At 34.7% G+C, this 24931-nt stretch overlaps 1 protein-coding gene across 4 annotated transcripts in view; it reads right to left on the bottom strand.

Annotated features, from left to right (window-relative positions):
- Window positions 1-248: 248 nt before the first annotated feature.
- NCKAP1 (NCK associated protein 1) overlaps window positions 249-24931 on the bottom strand; it is a 108779-nt gene continuing 84096 nt past the window's right edge. For all 4 annotated transcript variants that reach the window (XM_078451119.1, XM_078451120.1, XM_078451123.2 and 1 more), the window contains 8 exons: window positions 18165-18258; window positions 10587-10669; window positions 10085-10165; window positions 5907-6000; window positions 3158-3274; window positions 2438-2547; window positions 2008-2097; window positions 249-1178 (listed from right to left, as the gene is read on the bottom strand). In XM_078451119.1, the coding sequence (XP_078307245.1) occupies window positions 1062-1178; window positions 2008-2097; window positions 2438-2547; window positions 3158-3274; window positions 5907-6000; window positions 10085-10165; window positions 10587-10669; window positions 18165-18258 (786 nt within the window). In that variant the 3' untranslated portion in view covers window positions 249-1061. The remainder of the gene's footprint in view (window positions 1179-2007; window positions 2098-2437; window positions 2548-3157; window positions 3275-5906; window positions 6001-10084; window positions 10166-10586; window positions 10670-18164; window positions 18259-24931) is intronic.

The raw sequence follows: 24931 nt of genomic DNA, 5'->3' as shown, positions 1-24931 counted from the left end.
GGCACAAATTTCCTTTTAGTTCTTAATTTTTAAAAAATGTTATGTGATTTTATTTTCCAATTTTGTTTAAAATTGTTTTCCTGTGGAGTGTTTTTTCAAAATGTTTAAGCAAAGTTTGTGACAGCTGACCTGGCATCAAATGCTATACTTAGACATTCCTAAAGTTTATTTTAAACTAAGTTGAAACTAAAACTCTCATATTATTGAATACATTTCTAGAGATACATAATTAAGGAAATAATTCAAAATGGGATACAGTCTAGTGTTTATTTTATGTTATGGCAGGTACACTTGAATTTCAAAAATTTAAAACATATAAAAAGTGGTTAGGGACTAACATTTGTATCAACAATTGATAAATGTCTAAGATTGTTTATTATACAGCAGGGTACAATGGTAGTGCTAATGCCAGTAGGGCACCATGGAAGTTAGTCTAAAAATTATCACCAGGCTTTATACAAGCAACAACATATGCTGCTGTTTTAGAATTTCCGGACATAGTCTGCTTCTAATGCTAAGCAGTCCTTTAACGTTTTTAATGTTATATAGTGTTACAGTATTTAGTTTGGCAAATGTTTCAAAATAAAGTAGAAATGTATTCATAACATCACAGAAATGCACATCCAGTTTTGTTTTCAATAAGAACCATAGGTACAGATCAGAACTCTTCCCTATATGAAATAATTTACACACGGATGAATGCTATAATATCACTATCTAAAATAATCACTAAATACAATTCTTTTTCAGAAATAAACAAGCAAAGGGTTTTTTCATTTTCAAATATCAAAAACATAGAGATAATGTATGCTTTCCAAACAATGATCTTCTAAAATTATAGGAATAATTTTAGTGAATTCAGTGAAGGTAAAAGCTAAATCAACCAAGTATACTGTAGTACAACCATATTAAATGAAATCAATGATCAGAAAATACAATCGTAGGAAAGAAATTTATAATCCACAAAACTGCTTTTCAGGCCTCAAGGTAAAACAGTTCCACAGTTTACAGGTAAAACCAAAGCAACAAAAATGCGTGCTTGTCTTCAATAAGTAGATATTTTATGCGGAAGATGTAACACTTTGCTTGTAGACAGCGTGGTATGCATTTCTCAGCAAGACATAAGGAAAACAAGATTCCAAAAGATCCATTGTCAGGAATGGGGATTCCTGCACAATCTGAAAAGTTGCAAAAATTCATCAAAGAATTAAAGTTATTTATAATGGGAACATTTACTCATAGCCAGTAAATCATAATTTCTATAGTGTTCTTATTAGAAATTGATAGAAAATTATTTTCCTTTTACTTTAAAACCTGAAATATAAATGTGTCACAATGTTTTGCTAGCAAAATGTCTAAAATCACCACTTTTCAATGAAGTCTATTAATCAACAGGAATATATTGAGCACGTTCACATTTGCCCTCAACAGTACACTAGACATGCAAGACAATACAAACATATTCAAAATATGGTCCATATCATCAAGTCCCACTGGGTTCCCAAGACTAAGTAAAAAAGCCAAATAAACATAAGACCAGCTGTAATGAAGTGGAAAGCCAGGAGTTCAAAAGGGATGAAAGATTAATGTGGGCCAGAGTAATGAGGAAAGTCTACCTAGACAAAGAGTATAGTATAGCTATGGGGTATGCTAAATCATAAGACAGATACAGATCTCTGCAGGAAAAGGAAACTATTTCAAGTGAGGGAAGAGTCACATGGTAGAAACAAGCATAGCTGGTTTGGATGGTGAAGAGACAGCACTGACTAGGCATAGAGAATCCAAGAATGCAAATCTTTTATTTTGTTGTCTTCTGATATGGTTGCCATTTGGTAAAATACAAGTGATGTCAGTCTTTCCAGCAATATTTAGCAAGAGTGAACTGAACAGAAGGGATCAAAAAGGTACTTCAGCTCTTACTGATATTTAATTACTAAATCCCAAGAAAAGACTATCAGGAATAACAGAAACTTTGTTGTTGTTAATAAAAAATAAAACGAGACTTACCATATCTAGCAGTAAATAAACAGATTCTCTATTTCTTGTTGTTGTTTTATCTGTCTCCTGGCCAATTTTCAGTAGACTGGAGGATGCAAGCTTAAAGTATACAGACATTTTAAGTAAGTTTTAATGTTCACAAGTTTCTTGTTTATTTTCAGTATGCTTCAACTTATAATACAGCTACATATAAGATAATTGGCAAAATTCTAAGGCAGTCCAAACATCAGCTTAGAAAAAAAGAAGATCATATTACAGAGCTCTAGGAGAGATCTGTTAAGGGAAAAAATGTCAAATGGCTCCTTGATTTTAATGCCTGCCTTCACCTGGTCCTCCTTCCAGAAAAAATAAATAAATAAAGAGAATTTATTCTGTTGTATCTGACAGTTGTCATTTTCCTCATAAAATGTCATGAGTTCTGCTATTAGATTATACATACCGCCAGAAATTCTTTCAGTCGGTCTTCAATGCTTCCTTTGTGAATTGTAAACAAAGCTGCAGCGATCTGGTTGATGGCTTTAGCCAAGCAATGTATGTTGTTGCAGTGCCCTGAGAAAGTGCAAATAGGGTTTGTGGTTTTTGCGAGACCCCAAAATTTCAAATAATACATAAAAGGCAAGTCTTTAATGAATGACTTCACAATCTACATAAATAGTGATTCAAAAGAGTTATTAAAAAGAGTTGGGACACAGCCTGCCTTGCTCTCCTTTCACTGTTATGAGGACTAGTGCTTTCAAAAATACTATAGCAAAAAAAAAGCAACAAATGATTATGCCTGCGTTGAACAGGCATATTTTCAAAAAAATCCCTAAAAGAAATTATACATTAGTTTTATATTCTCTCCGAAACCTAAAAAAGTTCTCAGCTGCTTTACATTTTGTCAATCTTCAAAACAATCTTAAGAGTTGGATGGATACTCCCTCACCATCCCCTGTCACACACAGTCAAGCACCCAAAGGTTCACACACACACATTTCATATATCAAGATATGGAAAGCTTAGAAAAAGAAAATCAACTACTCAAGGTTACAAAGCTACTTAAGTGGCTAGTAAGTTAACCTACATTCTATCATAAATGAACATTAATTACTTGAAGAGTATCTATTGTATCAAAACTCCTGACTTTTTCATTGTCAAAATAATTTTAAACCACTATTACCTTCTATAGCCGGGCTATACTGAGACATCACATTACTAGCCAGTGTCGGCAAAGAAACTGCCACAAAGACCATAAGGAGGCAGGCAATTTTATATTCTTCTTCTGGACTTATGTTTTCTAAGAGAGAAAATTAAAAATAAAACCAAGGTACTTCTTTAAAATTACTTGAGTTAATAATCAGACGAGATAAAGTAATTTTAATTTTTGTATAGAGTACATTACTGAGCTTCTACAGAACTAATCAGAACTGTTATAAGAAATATAGAACAGAAATAATATACATCATTGGTTATTATCACTACTCAAGCATATTTCGAGAACCTCTAACAAAAAGACAATTTTTTTAAAAATTGTAAGATTATAGGGTAAAAACTGTGATTAGGATAAGTGGAATCCTAAAATTTCTTAATTTTTATTTATTATTTTAGAGAGAGACAGAGAGAGAGAGCGCGCGCACGCACTAGCAGGAGACAGGGGTGTAGGGGAGGGGGAAGAATACCAAGCAGGTTCCACGCTCAGCGTGGAGCCCAACACAGGGCTGGATCCCACAACTCTGGGATCATGATTGAGCTGAAATCAAGAGGATGCTCAACTGACTGAGCCATCCAGACACCCCCTAAAATTTCTTAATTGTAAACTGGTAAGTAATTTTTTTTCAAATGTTTATTTTGAAAGAGAGACAGACAGACAGACAGACAGACAGACAAGCAGGGGGAGAGGCAGAGACAGAATCCCAAGCATTCTCCACACTCAGCGTGGAGTCCAGAGCCGGATGCAGAGCCTGATCTCACAAGCATGAGATGATGACCTGAGCCAAAATCAAGAGTCAGACACTTAACCAACTGAGCAACGCAGGCACCCTGAAAATTGATGTTACTTTATTAAAAAATTGTTTATTGTCGTTTAGAAAATTTATTATATCATAAATACTCTGTAATGTCATTTAAAAAATCCTTATTTTTTTTCTAGAATTGATATAAAAGTGATTTGAAGTTTACTATTACTATTTAAAAGACATAAATGTGGAAAGTGGAGATTTCCAACCTCTCCATTTTAGAAGACAGAAGGAACCAGTCATAAATAAAAATAACTAGCACCGCCCTAAGTCTTTTAAGACCTAATCCTTTCTAAAACATTTATTGTAATGTGTACTAAAATTGCACGTTACCTAGGCACTTGAATCTGGTACCTGGGAAATTCTAGTTACCCTACTATTCATCCCACCACTTATACGTAAGAATTGAAAGAGCCAGAATGTGTTTTTAAAATTTAGTTATGGGAGCACCTGGCTTAGTCGGTTAAGCATCTGACTTCAGTTCAGGTCATGATCTCACGGTTCATGGGTTGAGCCCCACATCAGGCTCTGTGCTGACAGCTCGGAGCCTGGAGCCTGCTTTGGATTCTGTGTCTCCCTCTCTTTGGCCCTCCCCCACTCTCTCTCTCTCTCTCTCTCTCAAAAATAAACATTAAAAAAAACTTTTTAAAATTTAGTTATGAAAAATGTAACTGTGGCAAAATGAGTAATCGTGGCACTCATGTGACTATAAATTAACATACTGCATGAAGAATGAGACAAAAATCAATGTTAAATAAAAAAAGAACAGATGAACCCAGCCAAACATGCTAGGTGCAAGAGGACAGGGATGGGCACTTAAGTATCAGAAACAGATAAAATGTTACTTACTTTATAGAAAAATCTAGAAATATCTACAGAATTCTGGGTATTACATTTCAAAGAGCTGGACTTACAATCTTTTAAATGTTTAATACAATATAACAATGTACAGACTCTATGGTAAATAGCTCTAGTTCAATGAAAATAGGACACCCTTTTCCAGTTATCAATTATGCTACCTACTGGGCCATCTCCATTAGTATACAAATGTTGCTAGTTTCTTTCCTGAAAAGAATTCTTCTCTTGATTTTTAAAAAAAAAAATGTTTATTTTTGAGAGAGAGAGAGAATGCGAGCATGCATGCAAACGGAGTGGAGTTGGGGCAGAGAGAGAAGGAGACACAGAATTCCAAACAGCACAGAGACCGACGCAGGGCTCAAACTCATGAACCACAAAGATCATGACCTGAGCTGAAATTAAGAGTTGGACGCTTAACCAACTGAGCCACCCGGGTACTCCAGCCCTTCTCTTGATTTTATTCCTGCCTCTAACTACTGTAATTTCATTTCTTTGCTCCCTTTTACAGTAAAGTTCTTGATAGAGTTGTTTTATACTGATTATTTCTTATTCCTTTTTCCAATTCGCTTGAAAGCCCTAACAGCCTTTTGCTCCAAAAATTCCACTGCTCTTGGCAACATTACCTATTGCCCATATTAATTCTACATAGTTGATCATTTCCTCTCCACTTTGCTGGAAGCTACTCTTTCCTAGTTTTTCTTCTCCTTCATCCATCCTTCTTTCTCAGTTTCTTTGTTGGTAGTTCCTCCTCTTCTCCTGGAGTTCTTAAAGTTGCAAGTGTCCCAGGGCTCAGACCCTGATCCTCCTCAACTAACTGATCTCAGTAATCTCATCTCGTCTTATGGTTTAAATATCAACCTGTATGAGGACTATGTCCCAAACACCAAAAATAAATAAAATAAAAATATAAATATAAATAAATAAATACATAATAAAATAAAATAAAATGCAAGTTTGACATTCAGCAGGCATTTGAGTAAATAAGTACCACATCTATATCTGTGTTGCCCTGATAATTTTAACTAAGACTAATATGTACTTACTAATGCATTTTACCTGATTTTTGTGAGGAGAGAGCTACCACCAAGGCAGGATCAATCTCACAAGGTAATCCAGCAGCTGATGATAACTCATATACATTCATTGCAACCTGATGAAATATGTAAGAATTACAGAGTAAGAAATCTCACTTTAGTAAGAAAAGATAATACTGTTTAAATTAGAGTCTACCTACAACAACACTAGATTTCAAAGCTTAGGTGACACAGGAACCACAGCACAACTAACCTATAATGAACAACTGTTATTAGTTCATGATGTACTGCTTGTTAGAACTTCCTGTTGTTAAGGCCAAAGAAAATTTGTATACTTTCTGTATAAAATGCCAACAAAATCAGCCTAACATTTTTTTTTTTTTGGAAGTATGGATATAATCTATCAAGTCAAAAGATAAATAAATGAACAAAAGCAAATCAAAATCACTGAACTTATATTTACACTCATACTTATTTAATGAAAAACTGTGGTGGTTCAATGACTCATCATACCATAGCCATAAATATGGTAAGTTACTTACCATAATAGAATTTTTTAAAAATTTATTTTGAGAGAGAGAGAGTGAGTGAGCAGGGGAGGGGCACAGAGAGGAGAGAGGGAATCCCAGGCAAGCTCTACACTGTCATTGTAGAGCCCGACACAGGGCTCAAACTCAAAACTGTGAGATCATTTACCTGAGCCGAAATTAAGTGTCAGATGCTTAACTGATCAATGCACCCAGGAGCCCCCATAATAGATTTTTTTTTTAAGTAAGCTCCATGCCCAACGTGGTCCTTGAACTCACGACCCAGAAATCAAGAGCTGCATGCTCTACCAACTGAGCCAGCCAGATGGCCCATCATAGATTTTTAAGGAGTAATGACTTAAAACCCCATAAAGGAATTTCTAATGACTAAAGTAATTCTTTTTGGTGTCACATATGGATTTCATGTATTTAGGAGATGTGTGTGTGTGTGTGTGTGTGTGTGTGTGTGTGTGTGTGTGTGTATATGTATATGTATACATATATATATATAAAACTACCTACATAACTGGTTACCTCTGATGGTGCTACAAAAAAATTCAGTATAAAATATGAAGTAAAACTGTGTATCTTAAAATAAATAGAAATTGCCATGGATTAAGTTCTAGGAAAACATTTTTTTTTTTTTGTGATCCACAAAAAAAATTACTCTACTCACTCTACACACAAAAAATAACTCAAAATAGATTATAAACTTAAACATAAGAGCTAAAACCACAAAATTCTTAGAAGTAATATAGGTATAAATTTTTCAACTGCGGGTTAGGCAATGGTTTCTTAGGGAACCAAAAGCAGAGGTAATCAAAGGAAAAAAAAGACAAATTAGGCTTCATCAAAATTAAAAACTTTTGTGCTGCAGAAGATATTATTAAGAAAATGAAAAAAACAGCCCACAGAACAAGAGATTTGCAAAGCATGTATCTGTTACTGGACTTGTATCCAAACATATAATGAGTTTTGTATCTCAGAATTAAAAAGGCAAACAATCCAAGTGAAAAAATGAGCAAATGATATGAACAGATATTTTTCCAAAGAAGATACACAAACAGCCAATAAGTAGATGAAAAGATGTTCAACATCCATCATTTCAGGAAAATGTTTAGCAAAACAAGGAGACACCATTTCATACACACTAGCATGGTTATAATTAAGAAGACAGACAGCAACAAGTATTGACAAGGATACAGAGAAAGTGAAACTTTCATACACTGCTGCTGGGAATGAAAAATGGCACAACCACTTTGAAAACAATTTGGCAGTTTCTCAAAAGGTTAAACATAGAGTTTCCATATGACCTAGCAATTCAATTCCTGGCATATACTTAAGAGAAAGGGAAGCATATGTCCACACAAAAACGTGTATATGGATAGTCACAGAAGTATTATTTATAATAGCCAAAAAGTGAAAACAACATAAATGACCATCAACTGATGAAAGGATAAATAAAATGTTGTATATCCATATAATGGAATATTATTCAGCAATTAGAAATGAAGTATTGATACATGCTACATCAATAAACCTTGAAAGCATTATGCTAAGTAAAAGCCAGTACCAAAAGACTACATATTGTATGATTTATATGAAGTGTCAAGAATAGGCAAACTTACAAAAACAGAAGGTAGATTAGTGGTTGCCTAAGGCTGGGACTAGGAACAATTAGGGAATTACTGCTAATGGGCATAAGGTTTCTTTCTGGAATGCTCTAAATTGGCTGTGGTGATAGTTCCACAACTCTGTGACTATAAATAAAGCTATTAAAAATATTTATCAGTCAGTTAAGCATCTGACTTCGGCTCAGGTCATGATCTCGCAGTTTGTGAGTTTGAGCCCTGAGTCGGGCTCTGTGCTGACAGCTCGGAGCCTGGAGCCTGCTTCAGATTCTGTGTCTCCTTCTCTCTTTGCCACTCCCCCAGTTGTGCTCTGTCTCTATCAAAAATAAATAAATGTAAGAAAAAAATTGTTTTAAATATGTATCTGGAGGACTGGTGGTTGCCAGAAGGGAGGGGGACTGGGCAGATGGGTGAAGGGAAGTAAGAGGTACAAACTTTCAGATATAAAATAAGTCACATGAATGAAAAGTACAGCATAGGGAATATAGTCAATAATGTTATAGTAACTTTGTATGGTGACAGATGGTAGCTATACTTATCAAGGCAAGCACTTCATAATGGGTATAAATGTTGAATCATTTCATTGTACATCTGAAACTAATGTATTGTATGACAACTATACTTCAATTAAAAATAGACTGATTTAAAAAAATACATGTTTGTTTTTTTTTTTAAATATGAAGTTCTATTGAAAGTTTGCTAAAAACTAAACATAATTATGTTGGTGCTAAGAGAATTAGTTGCTCAGAATATTAATTAGTATTCTCATAATCCACACACCAGTGTATTCTCAAGGAAGGATTCTTTAATGTTTTAACTTTTTTTTCTACAGTTGTTTCCACTTAACAATTTTGAACTAATCATCATACATGGTTTTCAATTATAAAATCGTAGGACAATCATTGATCTCAAATGTTTATGCAAAGCACTGTGGGAGAAACAAAAATATAGAAAACACGGTCTTCAAAATGTTTACAACTTAGTATAAATTTAAAAGGAAAAACACAATTATAATGCAAGGCAGAACTTATTTAACTCTACAATGGATAAACAAAAAGTTGTCTGACAATAATAAGAAAAAAGAAATCCTTTATTGCCTGGGGATCAAGGAATGTTTCTTAGAAGATGGCAACTCAATCACGCCTTAAAAGATAAGCAGGATTTCAAAAGGCAGAAACAGAAAAGGGCAAGATTTGCAGGTAGAATAAATGAGAGGATGAGACAGACAGATGTGAGCATGCACATTGGGAAGAACTAGTTACCTCACAGGATACATATATGAAGAGAGGGGCAGAGGAAGAAAGGGAAAGGGAAGAGCACAGGACAAGGATGGACAAGCGATGAAAGATAAGCCTCAGAAAGTGAGAGGCTTCAATCTGAGAAGACTTGAGTGTCATAAAAAGACTTTAGCGTAACTTTTTCAGCCACTGCATTTCAAAATATGAAACAGAAAATAATCTTTCCAAGACACATGAAAGTTTAGAAAACATATACATGAGGTCACTTACTGGATGTGTAACTACCGGTTAATTAATGCTGGGAGTAAATAAGTGAGTTGGATTTCATGATCAAAAAATTTTCAAAACAAAAATCATAAACTCACATGTGGTTACTAATCTTCTCTTATATTCATAAAAACAGGATATTAAAATTTTATTATACCCTATAATTGACATCTTTTTATAAGACTTTTTAAACATCAATTAAAAAAAACAGATTGAACTTTATTTAAAACAAAACAACTCCTATCTCAATGGCTTGTTTTTCTTATTCTGCTAATAATGACCATGTATAAAAAGCTATAAGCTTAAGGAAAAAAGACCAATACCAACCCACTTTACATTGCTATAGGTGACCAAGGAAGATGAACTTTCAAAATGCCCACACAGCATTTTAGTGCTGAGCTCTCAAAGATGTATTTTCAAAGGCCAGCATGCTAATTAATCACTCTAAAACAGAAACTTTACAATTGTTTTGAGTTTATTAAATTTTATTTCACATGTAACTCATATTTCATTTTAGACAAACAGAAGTTTTATTACCTTCATATCAGTTTCTCTTGGAATGTGATCCTTGAAATCTTCAATTGAACTTACAAGAAAAGGAATGTGGTAAGATAAGACCTAGGCAGGACAACAAATAAAAATGTAGACTTATTTTTAAATGGCAAATCCTAAATTTATTAAATATTACCATTCAATTATTTCTAGTTTTCATAAAAATTATTTTACTTTTTCTATTTTCACATGATTTTCTAAAGTACTAAGACACGGAGAAATGAAATATGTTTGATGCCAAGCTGAGTAAAGCCAAAATGGAAAATGCTTTAATGAAGAGTGAAGTTGAAAATGTAGTAAAGTATCTAGGCAAACTGTACCTCCCACCCCCAATTTCAATACCAAAATAAAAAATAAATTTAATAACCCTAATTTCTACATATTTGATTATATATAACTATGAAAACTGGAATTTTAAGTAACTTTTAATTTCTGGGAAATTAACAGGGATTATTTGACTGGATATGTACTTATAATGATTTCTTACATCTCTAAGTGCTTCTTGTGCCAATGATCGGAAGGACAAAATTACACCAATTATTGTCATCCTCTTCAAGACACTGTCAACAGCTAAATTGGAAGAAAGGAGAGGAGAAGAACAGGAATTAGAGTCTTTCTTAACTTTGGAGAAAACTTTTAGTTATAAAATTCCCATGATAAAAGGCACAATAGCAATTTGATTAGAACAAGTGATTAAAGAGGAAAAGGTACTGAAAGCTGCTATTAAAACTAAGGAAATTATAGTTTACTTCATATGGAGTACACACTATTCTTTAAAATGATTTAGATAGTTCACCAGAATCTTGAAATAATCACATAAGCAGCCACCCAGATAATCCTCTCAGAAATGGCAGAAGTAGGAGGGTGGAGAGAGAGACTCGGGGAGAAAGAGGAAGTTGTCAGAGTGGACAGGAGTTAAATGCCCAGAGGTCCCAGAACATGGAGATGATAAATTCTTAAATTGTTGAGGTGTGGAGACTCAAGAAACAAAAAATGACTACTGAGATCACAAGCAGTTTTGGTAAGACCAGGGTGCTAAAGACTATAAACAGATTTGATAATTTACATTTCGTTAGAAAGCATTATTCTGAAAATTATTATTATATATTCAGTATTAAAACTTAACAAACTCAAGGCAATTAGAACTGGAAGGATCAATACTTTCATATTTTAAAAAGCCAACAAACATTTACTGAATTATTCCTGATATATAAGGCATAATACTGTATAATAAGAACACAAATATAAACAGAATAATAATCTAGACATTAAGTAACAGTCTAAACGGACTGCCAAGAAAACTAAGAAAATATGATCCTATTTATGAGATAAAAGATATACAGTTGACCCTTGAACAACACAGGTTTGAACTGTGCAGATCCACTTACATGTGGATTTTTTTCCACAGGTAAATGAAGTACAGTACTATAAATTTATTTTCTCTTACGATTTTAATAACATTTTTTTCTCTTGCTTACTTTATTGTAAGAATACAGTATATAATGCATATGCCATATAAAATATGTTAACTGTTTATCAGTCTTCTTGTCAACAGTAGGCTATTCGTCGTTAAATTTGGGGGGGAGTCAAAATTTCTATGCAGATTTCTGACTACGGGGGGGGGGGGTCAATGCCCTTAAACCCCATGTTGTTCAGAGTCAACAGTATATAATATATATATATACACATACATATATATATATTACATATATATACATACATATATATATACACACACACACATATATATATACACATATATTTGATAACATATTTCTAGAAAAACATATAGAAAACTGTTAACTATAGTTGCCTTTGAGGAGTAGGATTGCAGAGAACTTTTTTGACTTTTTACGTCCTATGTGGATTGTTTAAAACTTGACCATAGCATCTTTATTAAAACATACTAACAGCCATAACATAAACCAAAATGTGATGAGAATTAAAACAGTAGTGTTAATAAAATGAGGTGAGGCACAAACATGTTATACAATCCACATGAGCAGGAACTAGTCTAATCAATCAGTATTTTTAATCTTTCTCTAACACTCAGTGGAGTGAAACTCAGACTAGAAGATGTTTAATGACATGGTTATTCAAGAAAGGAGACTAGGAAATTGTTACGATCCAGAAAAGGAGAGAAGATAAAGGGTGAAAGGAACTATTTAAGAAAATATCGCCCAAGATGGTCATAAAAGAACATTAAGAAGACAAAAGCATTCCACATCAGCAAACAACAAAAAAAGGGAATCCAGAAAAAGGAAAGGCAGAGAGTATATCAGAAAATAAGTAGTGTGGTATAATCATATATTTTCCAAGTGATGATACCCAGAACTTAATCAAATAATTTTGCCAAAACTATATCCCACAACCTCTCCTTGAACAATAATGACACATTAAAAGTTCTGAGGGGCACCTGAGTGGCTCAGTTGGTTAAGCATCCGACTTTGGCTCAGTCATGATCTCACTGTTCGTGTGTTCAAGCCCTGCATCAGGCTCTGTGCTGAAAGCTCAGAGTCTGGAGCCTGCTTCAGATCTGTGTCTCCCTCTCTCTGCCCCTCCCCCTCACACTCTATCTCTCTCTCCCTCTCTCAAAAATAAACATTAAAAAAAATTTTTTTTCAAGTTCTGAGAAACTTCATGGTAAGAAATGTGTTTAACTTATTGTTAATGAATTATTTGCCATACCTTTTTAACCACTGGCACTTCCTCTTAGCCTCCATAATTTATTAATATCTTGCTATGCTTTGAATGTTTAAGTCTCCACAAAATTCATATATTAAAATCTTAAGCCCAAAAAGCTGATGGTATTAGGAGGTGTGGCCTTTTGAAGGTAGTCAAGCCATGAGGGTGGAACTCTCAATAAATTGATTACTGCCTTCAGTAAGAGAGGCTTCAGAGAGAACCTTATCCCTTTCAGTTATGTGAAAATACAAAGACAAGTCTGTGACGCTTAAGAGGAGCCTCACCCAACCATGCCAGCAGCATGAATTTGGACTTCCAGACTCCAGAACCGTAAGAAACAAATTTCTGTTGCATACAAACTACCCAATCTTTGATATTTTATTGTAGCGGCCCAAACAGGCTAAGGCATATCCCAAGACTAAGAGCAGAGGCTATGTGGATCTCAAGCCAGGCAAGAAAAAGCAGTGGGGAAAATAAGGTTTCTAGAAAGAATGTCTGGATAGGAGGTTGATCCAAATAATGGCTTTCTAATGCCATGCTAAGGAGTTTGAGACTATGCTCCAGCAAGGAAAGGTTAGTAGTTCAGGTTTGTTTGTTTGTTCGTTTGTTTTTTAATATAAAGAGTGATAGGAAAAGAAACCTTTAGAAATATGACTCTAAATGTGGAAGATGGGTTAGAAAGGGAAGACTGGACTCATTAGGAAGCCACAACTGTAGTTCACAAAATAATGACAGAGCCTTAAATGGGAACCATGGGAATAAAAGGAATAGATTCAGGCATCACATTTAAGAGGTGAAGTCTGAAGGAGTTAAAAGCTCAAATCTACGGCAGGTAACATAAAATAGTTAAGTAGAATGGGGAAAGAATAATGAGAGGAAGGAACTGGAGGAAAAAAAATTCTAAAGGGGGCAACTGCTTATTAGCTCCAGCCAATCACTGCCATGTGGGGAAATATGTCCTAGGGTTCAGGAAGGAAGCCAGAAGTTTGGATATTTATGCAAAAATCTCTCATTTTTAAAATAATGATCAAAGAGACTGTGTTTTGTTTTGTTTTAATTTAATGCAGGATAGAGCCAAGCAAATTCTATCCTTGGGCCAAACATGACCCACCAATTTGCAGACTCTAATCTGGAAGATACAGCTACTGGATGTGGAATGTGATGACAAGAAGAGTCAGAGAGCATACCCAAATTTCCCTGTGAGAATCACTGGCTGAATGGCATGGGAGGTAATAAAATGGCAATAAAAGTGTATCAGGCTTTCTCCCCACCCCCTTATACCTCCCATGAGGGGAATATCCTTCCTATTCCAGAGATGTTGCCAAGTACCTGTGGGTCATATAGCTGTAGATATCTAACTGTGTTTCTCAAACTTCAGTGTAATCACTTGTTGGGTCCCAGCAAATTGATTTAGTAGGTCTGGGGTGGAACCCCAACAATTTACATTCTTAACAAACTCCGGTCCATGGACCACACCCTTGTCAAACTAGCACTTGGCATTAAATGCCTGGAGCTCCAGAGAGAGAATCAAGGCTAGAGATGAATATTTAAAGAAACACTGATACATAAGACTGGATACATTTTCCCAATAGGACTGTAAAATGGTGGCTTGCAAAAGGTAAGAGACAAAAGTACTGGCAAATGAAGAAAATGAAGTTTCAATAAAAAGGAGAGCAAAACAGGTAATACTACAGAGAAATCAAGTAGAATAAGAAAAAGGACCAGATTTTGAAAATGGATAGTCACTAATGACCTGTTCCAGAAAGGTTTCAGGAAAGTAACCACATTATTATGTACAAGAGTAAATAGAAAATTTGGAAGACAAAAGAGCAAATTCAAGCTAGTAAAATTTAGCAACGTGAAGAATGGTAGGGATGAATAAGAGGCAAGCTTAAGAAAAAACAATAACAAGTGTTATTTTACAAGCAGTATCTGGCTTCCAGGGGGCAGGAGGTTTTTCTGGGATCAGGGAAACTGCTTGCAATGGTAAGTGTAGCAAAGTCAGAGTATGACGGCACAGAGGAGAATGCAATTAAAATCACTAAACTTTATAGTCCAGAATGGATAAGGAAGTAAAACCAGGAAGTGGCTGATTAGAAAATAGAGAGAGGTCAAAGTTTCAATAAGCCAGGACAAAAAATTTAATAGGGGCAAAGAAGTGAGGAGTAGGAAAGCCATAAGACAGGACTATGATCTGAGAGTAGAGTTTCAAATTCAAGATTTTACCAGTACAGCAATTTCAGGTGATAAAAACATTCAAAGTACTGCTAAAGTAAAGGCCTTTGGAGGCAACTTGTAGGTTTGCAGATGGTGGCAAAGTCAGGGCAAAATTAGAAAATATAAGATTTATAATAAGAAAGTCAATAAAGTGATTAACCTAGCCCCATGAGACACACTGTGAGAAAACAGAGAGACATTATTAAATTTGCTCAAGTCACATAGCTAGAAAGTCCTAAAACTGAAGATTAATTCCAGATTACCTCCCAATTCAAATTTACTTTTAATAAATTATACTGCTTTTTAAAGGTATTAAAAGAATGTGGTTGTCAGCTATGAAAGTCAAACTGCTACAAAAGTACATCAACTTCTGGATATAGGGTAAAGGAAGCACAAAGATAGGGATCTAAGACAAAAGAATTTTGGAAAATAGTTCAACTGAAAGAAGAGCTTTCTCTACTCCACTAAATAAGCCATTCGCAAGAAGATCTTTTCTTTTTTCAAATCCTCAAAAAGATTTAATAAATTCTATTTAAAGGCAAATTTGACATACATGGGTCATTAAGACTCAGCAATTTAGATTTTGGCCAATTCCGTTAAGTCATGAATCACCACTACCATATACAAAAATTCAAGTAAATAAAATCTACATAAAGGATTATGAATTTTACTTTGAAAATCTGCAAACTGGAGTTTTAACAAATTTCATTTTGTTTCGATTCTACAAACAAGAGAGTTAAAGTTAACAGTAAACAGGCACTGAACATTGGAGTGGATTAAATGTTTCTAACCAGATGATATTGTCAAAACATTATTTACTAGTAAAAAGTTAAGTAGTTAGGCTGGTTGGGTGATCTACTATTAAAAAACGGGAGAAACACGCAATAAATAATTAAGAATAAAGAAAACAAGACTAGAAAATGTAAGTACATAGTAAAACAATGAACAAAAAAGAGCAGGTAGAGATTTAAAAATAATTTCCTACTAAATATTTATTCACACTCTACCTCCCTCTAATACTACCAACTCAGTACTTTCATTTTTAGCTTTTTAATTTCATTTTTTAAGTACCATACAGTAAACCTGACCTTCTTTCCTTCTTTTGGTATATAGCTCTAGGAAAAAAATTTAATGTATAGATTTGTGTAACCACCTCGCCACTGTGGTAACAGTTTCATCACCCCAAAAAACTTCCTTGTTTGCTTTTCCCAGTTCTGGCAACAACTGACCTGCTCTACAAGGCAACATATCATATAGTTTAATTTTATACTAATTTTTATTAAATAAGCTTGCATTTTTTTAAGCATTTTTGAAGACAGCCTAATAAAGTAATTCTCTAAATCATTTTACACTTTTATAAAAAGTTTTATATAGCTGCCTAACATTCAAAGGAAGATTATCAGGGGGTGCCTGGGTAGCTCAGTTGGTTAAGTGTCCGACTTTGGCTCAGGTCGTGATCTCGCAGTGTGCTGAGGCTGAGCCCTGCATCAGGCTCTGTGCTAATAATAAGCTCAGAGCCTGGAGCCTGCTTTGGATTCTGTCTGTCTCTGTCTCTCTCTCTCTCTCTCTCTCTCTCTCTCTCTCTCTCTCTCTGCCCCTACCCCACTCATACTCTGTCTCTCTCTCAAAAATAAAAATTAAAAAATTAAATAAAATAAATTAAATTAATAAATAAAATTAAAGAAGATTATTGGGGCACTTGGGTGACTCAATCAGCTGAACATCGGAATTCAGCTCTGAGCCCTGTGTTGGACTCTTATGCTGACAGCTCAGAGCCTGGAGCCTGCTTTGGATTCTGTGTGTCTCTCTCTCTGCCCCTCCCCTGCTTGTCTGTGCTCTCTCTCTCTCAAAAACAAACATTTTTAAAAAGTTTAAAAAGTAAGTAAAATTATCAAAGGAGAAATATTATGTAAAATACATGCATGGCTTTAATTTTCCTCAGGACGATTTTTTATTTGGGAGAATAAACTCTGGTTTTCTCAAATACAAAGAATATTTTATTTGGTATTTGATTAATTTTCTACTGTTGGAATGGCCTTTATTTTTTCAAGCTTATTTATTTATTTTGAGAGAAAGCGAGCAAGCAGGGAGGGGCAGAGAGAGAGGGAGGGAAAGACAGAGAATCCCAAGCAGGCTCTGCACCGTCAGCACAGAGCCGGATACAGGGTTCAAAGTCACAAACCATGAGATTATGACCTGAGCTGAGAACAAGAGTTGAACATTTAATTGACAGAGCCAACCCAGGCACCCCGGAAAGGCTTTTAAATGAATCATAAAGTATGACTTTAGAATAATTTTTAATTATAAGTTCAAGTACAAAGCAAATGAAAATAAATTCAAGTGGATCTAAAAGTTACCTGTCTAAATATACTTTAATATATATTTAAGATTCACTGTTGTTTCACAACATACGTCCCACAAAAAATCAATGTCAAGAAGACATTAAAAACAAATTTTTTTTCAGTTATAGGGCTCAGGTTTTCATGCAATGAATACTAGTTAGCAATAAAAAGAAACAGATTACTGATTCACTTAACAGAGCTGGGTAAATCTCAAAAACATATTGAATGAAAAAAGGCAGACACAACAGTATATGCAGTGTGATTCCATTTACATGGAGTTCTAGAACAGGCAAATTTAATCTATAGTGATAGAAATCAAATTAGTTTTTGTCTGGGTTTGGGGATGGTGAGAAACTGACTACAAAGGGAGAGGGAACTTTCTGAGGTGATGGAAGTGCTCTGTGTCTTGACTGTGGTAAAGGTTACTTAGATGTATACATTTGTCAAAATCCATCAAACTGCTCATTTACATGCACAGATTTCATTGTATGTAAACTACACCACAATAAAGTTGATTTTTAGAAAGTTAACTCAAAAGTTAATTCTCCTTTAGTCTAAATTAACATAGACTTACTTTGTATTAAATGAGTTTATAACTAATCGATAATATTCGCTAAATATTTGATCATGGGACTAAGAGTATGGTAAATAAAAAACCCAAAAAACCAACTGTGACATACATAAGTCATGTACTTAAAATATCCTCTGACTGCAAGAATTTTCTGGTTCTCTTCATAAGCTAAGGAATGCTTATATTTATGTTTGAATAAAGGCTTAATTCAAGGTCTTAATACTTACAGAAAGTATCATGAGTTACTCACATGATAATCTTTTAAAGAGTGCAGCCATCTGATCTGGTTTGTCAAAGCTGGTCCTCATTTGTGTTAGCACATCAACATTCTCTACCACAAGTTTCTAAAACAAACAAAAAAAAAAATAAGAAAGATTCTAGCTTAGGCATAGACCTCCTTGCATTAATGAGACAAGAGCATGTTTGAAATCACAATCCAGCAAGTAGGAAATACAATTCATGAAATCCAGATGCTCTATGCTATATACTTTTGTTGTTGGTTTAAAAAAAGAATCTTAAAATTATTTATATAGGATTAATGTTTTTATTCAGTTTGAAATTCAAGAAGGGAGGATGGCTCAAGAAAAAGCAATAAAGATAAACAGGAGGATAAAGGATTATCTAATGCTTAGGCACAGAACAGCATCAATAATAAAAAACAGACACTGAAGTGGATATAGAGAGCATAAATTCCAACTAAAAAAAAAAACCCAAAAAACAACAAACAAAAAACTTGCTAAAGTTAAAGGCAGCCAAAGACAGCCTACAGTTCACCACTAGATGTATACAATCAGAGGGAGAGTAATTTCTGGGGTATGTACCACTTCATGGGGATTATTAATAGACCAAGGTTTCCCACACAAATTATAAAATGGAAGTGTTAAAACTCTCTACCTTCTTTCAGAGACCACTGAGAAAAAGGAAGAGAAGAGAATGGAGGGATAAAAATAAGGGAAGGGAGTACAGACAGCTATTAAAGAAAGTATAACTCTTTAAAGAAGGTTTGTCTTAAAAGGTGTTTTGGAAAAGTAATTTAGTTTAGAAATTATAATTAAATATAGTCAATTGGATTCTGTAAGAGATAATGGCTTTATGTATGTGGAAAGTCTGGATGTAATATTTAAATATCCAGGGATGAAGCCTGGGCATATTTCAAAGTACATACAAATCCAAGCTTCATCCTTGGATATTTCAATTCAGCAGGCCTGGCTGCAAAGATTTAACAGCAAGCGTATTGTTAAAGTGCCATGAGGGTTTGTCAAAGGCTGATGATAACTGATTCAAGGGGAATATGAAAACCTATACAGAATGTTTATAAAAATCATTTTTCCTATACTAGTATGAATTTTGTTTATGTTACTTGATATCACAGGCATACCTAGGAGATATTGCAGATTTGGTTCTGGACCACTATAATTAAGCAAATACCACAATGAAGCAAGTCAAATAACTTTTTGGCGTCCCAGTGGATACAAAAAGTTATGTTGACACTACACTGTAGTCTATAAAGTGTGCAACAGCATTATATCTAAGAAAACAATGTCCATACTTTAATTAAAAAATACTTTATTGTTAGGATGGCTCAGTTGGTTGAGCATCGAACTTCGGCTCAGGTCATGATCTCACGGTTTGTGGGTTTAAGCCCTATGTCAGGCTCTGGCTGACAGCTCAGAGCCTGGAGACTGGTTCAGATTCTGTGTCTCCCTCTCTCTCTTCCCCTCCCCCACTCACACACTGTCTCTTAAAAATAAACATTAAAAAATATTTTATTACTAAAAATGCTAACCATCATCTGAGCCTTCAGTGAGTTGTAATCACAAATCATTTTAACAAATATAGTAATAATGAAAAAGCTTGAAATATTGGGAGAATTACCAAAATGTGATACAAACATGAGCAAATGCTGTTGGAAAAATGATGCCAATATATTTGACACAAGGTTGGCCACAAACCTACAACTTGTAAAATTGCAGTATCTGCAAAGTGCAATAAAACGAGGTATTCCTGTACTTCAGATTATTTCTCTTTATGTTCCCACCTGTAGTCATATTTGTTTGCTAAACTCAACTTCTACAATCTCTGATGAAAATGCCTACTCTTTCTGGGGCTAATCCAATACCTGTTCCATGCTCAAACTTGGTTCAATCAATACACACTCAAAGTATATGCTCAACCCTGAAAGTCTTCCTGCACTCTGAACATAATACCACATATCACTGAATCATACACCACTGAATTTTAAGTGCACCATTATCTTATGGGCCATTAAGGGAAAACAAACAAACAAACAAACAAACAACCTTCACTAATTAAATTGACACAGTGTTTCTAACATACAACTTTAAGACATCTATAATTTCAGAAATACTAATATGGAATAACTGTGTTTTAGAATCAATAAATTACGGTATATGGTTTTTTAAGTTTATTTAGAGAGAAAGAGTGCAAGCGCGTGGGGGGCGGGGGAGAAGGGCAGAAAGAGGAGAGACAGTAGTATATGTTTAATAGTAAAGACACTGTAATCACTTTTAAGCTCCTATACCCGGCAATTTACAAATAACCCCATTTACCTATCCACATGAGAGGTGACATTCTAATTTCAACTGAAGAAACTAAGGCTTGGAGAAATTAAATAATCTGTCCAAAGTTAGAGCGATACTAAACAGTGGATTATGCAATCTAAATTCAGGTATGTCTGATTTAAAAATCCATGATCTCAATCCCTAAAGAAACGGTTCCCAATTTTTTGTATGTATCAGAACAATCTAGAGGACTTATTAATTAAAATATACATTGCTGGGTCTTAGTCCCACAACAGATTTTGACTGGCTCAGTTGGAGGAGAGTGCGACTCTTGATCTTAGGGTTGAGGTTCAAGCCCCATGTTGGGCATGGAGCTTACATAAATAAAACTTAAAAAAAAAAAAACAACTGTGCATTGTTAACAAGTTCCAAGGTAATGCTGCTGCTGCTACAAGGACCATACTTTAAGAACCATTACCCCAAGGTGGTTTGCACATTATTCCAAAAAAAAAAAAAAAAAAATTTAATGATGTCTCTACTTAAAAAGTTTATACATTTTTAAATGTTTTTCTTTTCTCCCTCAATTGCATCCTGAAAGAGAGCTCTCTACACACTTAAAGCCATTGATTGAGATCATTGGCAAATGGGCTACAAGCTGGAAGTAACATCAGTGAATACAAATCAAATGAAACATATCAAGAGTACTAAAAATAAACTCGGTTTTCAGTTAATAAGAAAGTGTTAAATTCTTGGCACAATACATATTTAAATTTCCTACTTCATTTGAAAAAAAAAAAAAAAGTCTTCCATGAAGAACTGGAGGAACTGATCTGTAAAATGCCAAAAACGATTCTTTTGGCAGGATTAGAAGGAGATATTGACTCAATGGGCACACCACCAAATGAAACACTCCAAGAATTTTAATAGGAAAGAAGACTGGCTGTTTTCTTCTTCAGAGAGCAATGAACATATTTTACCATGAATATGCATGCACAGTGCTGACTATGTCTGACATACAATTTATTCACGACCATTAAATATAAAGCAGCTCTCCTTTTTTTCACTGACAAATTTACTCTTTGAAATAAAAGGGTCCTCAAGACATAGTATAGAAGGCAAGTTGATGCATGCTTTTTAGGACCCAAGCAGGGCTCAGAAGTTGTAGGCAGTGACATAGAAAGACTTAAACCTAAACAAGAGGGTTATTACATGTCTGTATAGGGGACTGTTGCACATCCAACCTCTCACCATCTTAAGAAGTGATGCCAACAAGGACAACTCTAAATTCAGGAGCAAAAGTTGGTGGTGGGGGTGGAGGGTGTAGCAGGAGAGAAAATGACCTGAGACAGCCAACTAGAGTACTGAATCTCCTATTCCACCCTCCAATGATCTCCAACAGACTTCCACTCTCCAGCTAGAGGTTACGGTTTTTGAAAAACAGTTTGTAAGAATCACTTGAAACTTTTCTCCAAAGAATATTTGTTATCTTCTGCCAAGTACTTTGGGGCACAACTCATCCAGGACCATCTTAATCCATATTTAAGACTCTATATTCCTTGAACAAAGAGAGTAACACCAAAAGGGCTGGAGAACCTGGGAGGGGCAGATCATATCCAGTTCACAACTGCCCTTGGTAGGCTAATTTAGACCATCTTTTCTCCAAAAGACAACTTAAAAAGTTGGAGAGCTATATAAAGAAAGAGTCTTCTTTCAAAGAAGCTAAAAAGATAAGTAAGCTAAAATCAAGGAGAAAGTGGGAACTCAGAGACATAAGCCTAGCAGTGGAAGGCTTATATAATAACCCTTTGAGGTATCTGTATAAAGAGAGTGGAGGGGAATTTAAGCAGATTTCCCACTCTCCATTGCAGGTAGGCTTTGGGTTTTATTACAGACCCCCTTGCTCCACAAGACCACAAAAACTGTGTCTTAATCTTACAAATGCTGCTTCTTGATTAGCAAATGTCTTCAGGTCAAAAGTGGCTTCCAGTGCTAGGCTTGTCTCTGACTTCCCACTTTCTCCTCGATTTTAAACTACCTACCTTTTTTTTTTTAGCTTCTTTGAAAGAAGAATCTTTCTTTATATAGCTCTCCAACTTTTTAAGTTGTCTTTTGGAGGAAAAAAAATGGTCTAAATAACCTAGCCTACCAATACTTGAAGCAAAACACTAAATGTTATTTCTTCTTGTAATTTCATAAATTAGGTCATTCTAAGGGCAGTAACTTTATAGGACACTAAAAAATGCAAAACAATTATAATCACCACTGGCAGACTGACTACTTTTGGAGATGGATCTCAATGTGAGAGAATAATATACAACACACTGAACTTGTCTATATGAAACATCATTATATTATGATCATAAGATTTCTTATGTAATAAAATACAAGAATACACATGGAAGTATGCCTCAGTACACAGAGGCCAGAAATAAAAGTCATAAATAACACCTTCTCTAGTTCTTAATAGTACACAAGTAGCTGAAATCCGATAAATTTGGACTATGTATGTATCTTTGTTAAAAGGGATCTCTTAGAAAATCATTGTAAAGTACTGTGCAATTCCAGAAAACTGAATCATTAGGACTAGCTTTGTTGTTGTTGTTGTTGTTGTTACTTATTTATTTTTTTTGAGAGACAGAGACAGAGCACAAGTGGGGTAGGGGCAGAGAGAGAATTGAGACACGGAATCCAAAGCAGGCTCCAGGCTCTGAGCTGTCAGCACAGAGGCTGATGCAGGGCTCAAGCTCACAAACTGTGAGATCATGACCTGAACTGAAGTCGGACGCTTAACCAACTGAGCCACCCAGGTGCCCCAGAACTAGCTTTGTTTTGAAGAAATTTCAATGGTAAAGGCACAATGCTAGAAATGTAAACCTTTCATATTTATGGTTGACCATCTGAAGGAGTCTTTTGAAAACTAGTTAATCAAATCAGGATTTAAACTTGAGAAGTAAAAAGGTAAAAATAGGAAGTCCCTAAATAGCAAAACATAATCATGTGATTGTTAAAAAGTCTTCCTACAAATACAACCTCCTATCATTAATAAAATATACAAGTTTTTATGAAGATAAATAAAAAGTCAGGCCAAGTAAGAGAACTCACATAGAAGATTTCTAAAATGCTAAAATCAAGGAAAGACTATATGCCTACAAATTGGACAACCTGGAAGAAATGGATAAATGCCTAAAAACATATAAACTACCAAAACTGAAACAGGAAAAAATAGAAAACCTGAAAAGAAACTGCACCAACAATAAAAAAAAACAAAAAAAACAAAAAAAACAAAAAAAAACTCCCACAAAATAAAGTCCAGGGACAGACGGCTTCACAGGCAAATTCTACCAAACATTTAAGGAAGAGTTAACACCTATTCTTCTCAAACTATTCCAAAAAACAGACAAGGAAGGAAAACTTCCAAATGCATTCTGTAAGGCCAGCATTACTCTGATACCAAAACCAGATAAAGATTCCACTAAAAAAGAAAACTACAGGCTAACATCCCTAATGAAAATGGACATAAAAATTCTCAATAAAATACTAGCAAACAGAATCCAACAATACATTAAAAGAATCATTCACCATGATCATGTGGGATTTACTCCTGGGTTACAAGGGTGGTTCAATATTCATAAATGAATGTGATACACCACATTAATAAAAGAAAGGGTAAGAACTATATGATCCTTTCAATAGATGCAGAAAAAGCATTTGACAAAGTACCACATCCACCATTCATAACAAAAACCCTCAGTAAAGTAGGGATAGAGGGAATATATCTCAACACAATAAAGACCATATACAAAAACCCCACAGCTAATGTCATCCTCAATGGGGAAAAACTGAGAGCTTTTCCTCTGCAGTCAGGTGCAAGATAAGAATGTCTACTCCCACCACTGTTAATTAACATAGTACTGTAGGTCTGAGCCATAACAATCAGACAACAAAAAGGAATAAAAGGCATCCAAATGAGCAAGGAAGAAGTAACACCTTCACTATTTGCAGACAATATGATACTCTATATAGAAAACCCAAAAGACTGCACAGAAAAAATGCTAGAACCGATACACAAATTCAGTAAACTGACAGGATACAAAATCAAAGTACAGAAATCTGTTGCATTTCTATACACCAATAATGAAGCAACAGAAAGAGGAATTAATGAATCAATGGCATTTACAATTGCACCAAAAACAGTAAGATACCTAGGAATAAACCTAACCAAAGAGGTGAAAGAGCTGTACTCCAAAAACTATAAAACACTGATGAAAGAAACTGAAGACGACACAAACAGAAAGACATTCCATGCTCATGAACAAATAGTTAAAATGTCTATATTACCCAAAGCAATCTACACATTTAACACAATCCCTATCAAAATATACCAGCATTTCAGAGCTAGAACAAACAATCCTAAAATTTGTATGGAACCACAAAAGACCCCAAATAGCCAAAGCAACCTTGAAAAAGAAAAGCAAAGCTAAGGCATCACAATTCC

The sequence above is a fragment of the Panthera onca genome, chromosome C1, assembly GCF_046562875.1.
Source record: "Panthera onca isolate mPanOnc1 chromosome C1, mPanOnc1 haplotype 2, whole genome shotgun sequence".
In the NCBI taxonomy this organism is placed as follows: Eukaryota; Metazoa; Chordata; class Mammalia; order Carnivora; family Felidae; genus Panthera; species Panthera onca.
This window is presented reverse-complemented; position numbering and strand designations above follow the sequence as displayed.